General features: G+C 25.7%; 1 protein-coding gene across 1 annotated transcript; it reads right to left on the reverse strand.

The window, feature by feature from the left end:
- Positions 1–208: 208 nt before the first annotated feature.
- On the reverse strand, positions 209–3,251 carry LOC100215319 (copper transport protein ATOX1 homolog). Its single transcript, XM_065812236.1, is given in 2 exon segments — positions 209–403; positions 3,164–3,251. Coding segments are annotated over 2 exon segments (213 nt in total). The 3' UTR covers positions 209–278.
- Between the last annotated feature and the right edge of the window lie 5,452 nt (positions 3,252–8,703).

Raw genomic sequence — 8,703 nt, forward strand, 5'->3', positions numbered from 1 at the left:
TGTCTACAAAATACTGTCATAGTTATTTTATTCAGTATATCAAATAGTGCTAACTTAAATCATAAACTATTATTTGCACCTAATTTTAAAGTTACACGCACACAGGTGCTTACAAAGTGAGAGGGGGTGCAAAATTAGTGGTTTTACTGCGTACGTACTTTATGGATGTATGCTCATACTATATGCCCTAAGTTAAATAGTATCAAAATAGCATATCATATAATATATATTTGGCATAATAATACAACTGTTTGATAAATGTAATTTAGAATGAAAAACTAATTTTCAATTAAAGTAGTTTTTTTTCCTGATTTTTTTATCAGTTCTAAAACATCCTCTGAGGATAAATCAGTTTCCACCGTAACTTTCTTATTTTCCAGATCAACGTTGAACGTGCTAATGCCTGTACAAAAATGTATATAAAAACATCATCAGAACAATAACAACTAAAATTTTAATTGTTAAATAATTATTTTACATAAACACAAAAATAATTTTTTTTAAAAATGAAAAAAAACCTAAAAAACTCTCAACTCTTAAATACGCATCTGTAGCAATACTCTTTATAAAGAAAATTAAGTTTAAATGAAAGTTGAGCATTTGAAATTACAGTAGACTCCTGGTTAATCGAATAGATAATATCACAAAATAATAATTTTAAAATAGGCTCTTGGTTTATCGGAATTTTTTATTGGAATTTGCATTTATTGCAAGTTCCCGTTTATTCAAGTGATTTTCATTCCCCGAGGATTTTTCTCAGCAAACTCATGGAAATATCCTTCAGTAATTCGAAAATTTTATTATTCAATAACTTTTTGTTCACTTTGATAAAAAAAATTCGTCATACATTGATGGCTTTTTGTAAAAATCCTTTTTTAAAGACTTAAATTGTTTAATGACACAGAAAATTAAAAGAAATATTTTATTTGCACAAAACCTCATTTTAAAATAACAATTTAGTAATCCAATAGTTTCCTTTTGAAAACAGTGGCGAAAAAATCAGACAACCACTAAGTACCAACCACTTGTACCAAAAAGAAGTTCTACAAACATTCTTTAGAAATTAAAAACAATGAAAACGGCACTCTTTTTTTAATTTTAATTTTTTGTTACAAGGAAAAGGGTTCATATATATTCATATATATATATATATATTCATATATATATATATATATATATATATATATATATATATATATATATATATATATATATATATATATATATATCCATTTATTTAACCATAAAATATGAAAACTTACAATAATATTTTATAAACTAACAATAAATAAGGTTAGGTGTCACTCATATAGTTAAAAACTAGTCAATGGAGTGACACCTAAACAAAAAACAAAAAAAAAAAACAGAAAGAATTATAAATAAGAAAAAAAAATTATAAAGAAAAAAAAAAAAAAAAGAAAGAAAGGAAAATAAAGCACTAATAAATAAAGATGATATTAATAATTGCAATAATAATATAATAAAAATAATAATATTATTAATGTGAATAAAAAAACAAATACTAACTATATCATGATAATTTTACTAAAAATTATAACTAATGATAAAAACAATGGTAAAAATAATTATAGTAAAGTTTAAAACTAAGGCAGAAATTAATAAAACAAACATAACAATTGCAAAAATTAGGACAATAACCATAAAAACTATTACTACAATTGAATCACTATCACTATCATTATAAATAATATTAATAAAATATAAAAAACAAAGATAAATTAATGATAATAGTAATATTAGTAGAGTTAAAAAAGACAGTATAAAATAAAAGTAATAATAGTTTTATAAATACAGTAATATAAAAAAAGCAATAATAATAAAAGATCAAATTAATATTCATTAAATATATACTCAATATATACTCTTAATATTAATTAAATATAAATTTCTTAATTTGTTCATGTTATTTTATTTGAGATTTATTCCAAATGTCAAGATTTTTATACAAGTTTTGTAAAAATTAAAAAATAGTTAAACTTAAAGTGAGTTTTGAGTTATTCAAAATTTTGTTTATTCAAAGTAAATTCTTTTTTGTAAAGGTTTGAATAACTAGGAGTTAATTGTATTTATGTTTTTATATTGATCTTAAATAAATCTCAAATAAATTTTTATATTGATCTCAAATAAAATATTTAAATGTGGATTTTCAAATATGGTCTACAGTCAGAAACTAGACACTTAAACTTGTTCAAGGTCTAAATTTAATTTTAAGATGTAGATTCAAAAGTACCCAGCAATAAGGATGAGATTTTTTCTTATTTAAAAAATAAAAAAAACTAGAGTTAATTAAAAAAGATAAATATTATACATAACTTTAATGCACTTCAAAGAAGTAAAAGAAAAAAAATATATATATTTTGTACTTCAAATAAAATTTATTTCTCAATAAAGCCCAGAAAACTTAACTTTTTTTGAAAAAAAGTTTCTACTAAAAGCTAAAACCACTATTTAAGTTTAGAAGCTAGCAGAAACCAAAGAAGTTAAAGCGCAAGAAAGCAATTGACCAAAAACTTAAACAACTATAAGTTGTATGCTAGGAAAATATGAAAGGAGTAGAAAATTCAAAATGTGTGACGAAAAAATGTGTGACGAAAAAATTTTTTAGATATAAAAAAAGAGTTTGAGCTGAATGATCATGCAAGACTTTAATTGATAGAACAAAAGATGCTCACTTGAGCAGCAACCATGAGAATATGTGTAGAAAAGAAAAAAAACATGCAGAAATATGACAACATTTCAAAAAAAAGACAAAAGATTTGTAAAAGTAGAGAATGGAATCAGAAGTAGCAAAATGGCAAGCATATTTGCTTTTAAATTAAGAAATATTAACTTTAAATTTGTGACTTTTTCTAATTACTATTGTTAATGCAACAACCAAAATAAAATACTTGAAAACATTTAAAAAGTATTCAACAAGAGTGTCAAACAGGTCTAGACTTGTGAAGGGCTGAGTAGATGTCACCAAAGTAGATAAAAGATTGAGGGGGGGGGGGGAATTTATGTTTTCAATGTGAGTGCATTCATTTGTATAACCAATTTATGTTTAAAAAATATTGATAAAAGACAAACAATTTTAACATACAAGAAATAAATACAATAAAATATTTATAAATTTTTTATACTCAAAATGCATGGAAGTTACCTTCATTTTTGCTCAATATTCGAGTTATTGCTCCAGAGCAACCACTGCAAGTCATCTCAACTTCAAATGTATATTTCTACAATTGCATTAATTAAAAAATAAATTAGGTAAAAATTACCTAAAACAATCACACTATTTGTAAATAAAGAGAGAATTTTATATTTTCAAATTAATAATTATCAAAAAATATAAACACAACAATAATTTACTGTTTGTTTTTGTTCAGAAAAATACAAGCAGAAAAAGGAAAAGCTGCATTTGATAGTGTTCTAAAGAGTTGCAGCTAATAGAGTTCTGAGAAGTTGCAGAGCAATGTTCTGGGGAGTTGAAGAGCAAAGTTTTGGGGAGTTGAAGAACAAAGTTTTGGGGAGTTGCAGAACAATATTTCGAGAAGTTAAAGAGTTTTAAAAAAGCTTTAAAGCTTTAAAGCTTACCAAGAATACCATTATTCAAATGAAGAGCATGCTTTATAGAAATATTAAGATCGATCGATATTTTTTAATGATGAAGTTGTTTAAGCTACTGTTTGTAATAGTAATATTGTTAATAACAACATATTGTTAGAGAGATTATGATACCTTTATAAATGGCTGGCTCTCTAATGTTATAGGGAATTATTTGCTAGAAAATAAGACATCAGAACAAGACTTTTCATTAACTTTTGAAAATACCTATCCTCAGTAGCACTGCATCTTTTCAACGAATAAAAACATCTTTACAAAAACCATTTACAATGGTAAAATCAAAACAACAGTGATGGTTCTGTGGAAACATGACATTAAGTACCAAATGTCCTGCTCATGATGTTATCTGTCATAAATTTCAAAATCATTTTTAAAAACTAGCTGGTCTTTTAACTTTTATTTCTAATTGAAATTAATTTCTTTTGAGTCAGTTTCTCAGCTTCTGCAAACACTCCACTCCCAAGTTAGCCACAACATTACTAATGACAAAACAAAAATAAAAACAAAAAAATGGAAGCCTTGATTTATACAATAGTATTGATTGATAGTGGCAGTTATTTCATGATACTTGATAGTGTGAAGTTAAATCATGTGCTATATAAATTGTTGTACAGATATTATTCTTAGTACATTATTATATTTTCAAGAATTGGTTAGAGACATTTATTTAAAATTGGGTGGGAAAACCAAACATGCTATTTGATATTGCAAACCTCACAAAAAAACTGTCAGCCTATTGTTAGTAGATTGCCAGCATCATTTCCAAAAAGTTTGAGATTCTAGTAAATCTGCAACTCACCATCTGGTTAAAGCAGGAATAATAGAGATAAGTATTCCACTTTGGACTACATTAAGTTTTTGTAGTAAATAAAAAAAAATAAACATTATATGGTTGTCAATTATTCTAAAATTATTAATAAGCATTAGTGATGTACTGATAGGACTTTTTTGGCCAATGCTGATGGATGGGAAAAGGCCAATACCAATGCTAATAAATTAACTAATTATTAAAGTTTTGAAAATATAAAACCATGCAACTTTAAACCATGTAATCTATTTCATGGAATCAGTACTAGTAAACAAAGACTTGAACTCAAATCAGAGCAAAACCATTATTTTAAAATATTAGAAAAACGCAATTTAAAAAAATATATTTTTTAGTTTTTTTTTTACTATGAGAAGAAAACTTTCAAAAAAATAAATACAATTTTAGGGCAACGCTTATTATTTCAATTTTTAAAAGAAAATGGTACCATCATAAGCAGTTTACTTAGAATTATTTATTAATTTATTAGTAATTTAGATATCTTTAATTTAAACAATCATATGTTGTTTAGATATCTAAATTATTTTTAAATAATTAAGTTGTTTATAGAGTAATTTTATTTAGTGATGTTCAATACCCACCACGCCCGTGGTAGTACTGTGCTCAACTTGTTTCTACGCAAAGTAGCCTTGTTTGTCGAGGTTTGCGGTGTAACCATAACTAAAGCAGCCTCCTCGACTGGAGTGGCCTTCATGGCCTTGGGGAGGTGAGTTGAAATAAAAAATAAATAAATAAAAATATAGAAATACAGTAGGCTATACTTGAACACATATAGATAACAATGCTTAAATAGGTTACTTTAAAGTATAGCAATAGAACAACACAAAATAAAATTATTCTAAAAACAACATTATGGTAATAAAAGTATAAGTACATTCAGCTATTAAATTAAAGCTTATAAACATCATCTTAAGAATAAACAATATTGCTTGTAAACAATGTCAAAATAAAAATGTATCAAAAAAATTCTAAGTAATTCATAAAGTTTAGTTTATTTATTATTTAATTATTATCATAATGCATAATAAAAATATTAAAATGCCATTAGTTGGAAAACCGGTAAATTGATAAATAAAGGCTGATGCCGATATTGATTGTGCAAACTGTCGCCGATTAAACCAATGCCGATTAATTGGTACACCACTAATAAGCTTACTTAGTTAGATGCATAATTTTTATCTAAGATTGAAGTAATTGTGTGCATAACTTCCGAATACAAAATTGATGGTGTATACACTCTCAACCTTCGTTCAGCCAAACTTTAATGCCTAAATGTTGTGCACCTAATTTGAGCAACTCAGATAATAGAAAAACCTTTTAAAACCCATCTAGAAATGCTATAAGGTAAAAGATAATTTACTTTCCAATCTTGAAATCAGCTTATACCACCTGATGGTATGAATAATAGTCAGAATGAGGTGTTAGAAAACAGTTTAAAAAGACATGAACTGCAGCTAGTAAAGATAACCATGAAAAAGGATTTTACCTGATGCACTTCATGCTACAAGATCTTTATTTTATACATCTACTAGCTGCAGTCCATATCTTTTCAAACTATTTTTTGACACCTCATTCTGTTTCTAAATCGTTCCATTTAGCATCTTTTTTTTGTTTTATGTTTTACTATGAAGACATTTTTCAAACAAATTGTTATCACTTTGACAAACTGACTTGATTATTGATAATTATCTTTTGTTAAGAACAATACACAATTCTATAACAATTCATAATTCTATCTTATGATTGTATGTTGCTTTACTACTTATTTAGTTCACCTGATATTTACATCAACTTTAGGAACAGCTTCAGATACTTAAATCATCTTTTAGGAATGATTTTACAGGAGTGAAACAGTTAACAGTTAAACAGTAATATTTATCAATTTTACTAAAGTACAAAATTGACAAATTTTACTGCTTAACTGTTAAAAAAGCTATTGAAATACCAGCAACCACTCCTTTCACTCCTACAAAGTCACTCCTGAAAGATGATTTAAATGTATTTAGTTTTTTTTATAGTTAATTTAATAGTTTTCAATGAAGACTGTTATATAAATAAACTATAAAAAAAAACAAGCCTTTTGTTGTTGTTCAATTTAACAGTAGCTATAATAAAATTTAAAAAAATAACACATAATACCTATAAAGTTAACTTCAACAAATCTCTATTTTAATTGTTGTTTTTTATTGTTTTAACTATAATAAAAAAAGAAAACAATAAGGCATGAAAACCTGTTAAATGAACAACATATTTAGTCGACCTTCATGATTTCTTGCAAATATTTTAAATGATCAACCCAATTTCGCTGACATTTTTTTTTTTTGCAATTTTCTGAATTCCCTGAATTATTCCTGTTTTCTTCGATTTCCCTGATCCGGCAAACACTTTGTTTCACTCAGGCCTACGGATCTTGTTCACAAAATGAACTTTATTTGTTAGAGAACGATTAGTTTAATAAAGCATAATACTATTTTATAACAGCTCAAAACAATAAAAAAGTGAAAACCACTCACATTAGACATTTTAGCACGCTTTTCTTCAACTGATGGACTATCACTTTTTATGACTATCACTTTTTGAGTCTTGTATAGCTTAGGATTTTGTATACGTCACAAAAAAAAATTTCAAAACTAGTGCTTAGACTCGAATTCTCTTTATCTCGTATGTCGTTTGTCTTAATCACTCTAATGATGTAATAACCACTCAAATGTCTTTTCTCACTCTGGTGATGATGTTCTTTTTACTGATTTGATTGGTTTGATTTAAATTTATTACAGTAGTAATACTTGTTCTAAAGGACACGAAGGTTCAAAAAATAGATTAAATTCTGATAGCGTGTCCCACAACAATAAAATAAATATACTAAAAAGATTAGGAAATAAAGCAGTGCCTTCAAGAAGGGGGAGGAGGGGGCAAAAGGGGCAAAGTGACTCGGATGCCATGCTTAAAGGGGCGCCGGACAACCCCTTGGTTTTTTGTTTTGTTTTGTTATTTTTTGATAAATAGAAAATATTTTTATGACTGAAAATGTGAAATCTGGGTAAAACTTTAGTATTCGGAATAAAAGTACACATAAATTCGGAATAAAAGTACACAAAAAAAAAAAAAAATTATTTTTTAATTCTATTATTATAATTAACTAGCTGTAATGACCCGTAAAATACGGGTCTTGGGAATCTATTTCACACCGACCTTTTTTATACCTAATCCTTATTTCAGTATTTTTTAGTAAGAGGAAGGAAAATAAATATATACATATAGAAAAATTATACTTATGGTTTACTTTTTAAAGCTGCAAAAAAAAAAAATTCTATTATAAATAACTTTAAAAAACTTTAAATGTTTTGGTAAACGTTGCTATTTATCAAAGGATTGAATATTATTACTAGTCTAAATAAAATTTAGAATACTTGCTAGAAGTGTTACTTAATTACCATCGGTATAGAAAGTTTTAAAAAAGATGAGATGACTTAAATATGTGGAACAACGGACTTACCATGACTTGTTTAATATTTTATCAATTTTTGAAATTGAAATCGCGAATCGATTTATGAATTGACCATTTATATGAAAATAAGTTTAAGCAAAAAAAAATGTATATGTATAATTTTTAGGACCCCCGCCAGTTCGATTTTGGGCAAAAATGTCGGGTGTTTTAAACGCCTGGCGGCGGCCTTAAGATTTATCTTATAAAAAATTTTTTTCTTTTAAATAATAACTGATATTAATTAATTAATTACATGAGAGAAGCATGTTGAAAAAATTAAGAAATTATTCTACAGAATCTTCTGAAATTGGTTAAAAAAAAAAGGTTTTCCTTTACAAAGACCAATTTTATAACTCGGTGGCGTATTTTAAAACTCTGAGGCATATCTTAATTTTTTCAACATACTTCTTATATGTAACTAATATTCAATCCAACGTATATTATTTAAAAGAATAAAAAAATTTATAGGATAAATTTTAAGATCCCCGCCAGGCGTTTAAAACAACAAACATTTTTGCCCAAAATCGAACTGTCCCAAAAAACCCTAAAAATTATATATATATATATATATATATATATATATATATATATATATATATATATATATATATATATATATATATAATTATATATATACCCTAAAATGTATATAAACCCTAAAAATTATATATATATATTTTTTGCACAAACTTATTTTCATATAAATGGTCAATTTATAAATTGATTCGCGAGTTTAATTTCGAAAATTGATAAAATATGAAGC

Source organism: Hydra vulgaris, chromosome 12 (assembly GCF_038396675.1).
Source record: "Hydra vulgaris chromosome 12, alternate assembly HydraT2T_AEP".
Lineage (NCBI taxonomy): Eukaryota > Metazoa > Cnidaria > Hydrozoa > Anthoathecata > Hydridae > Hydra > Hydra vulgaris.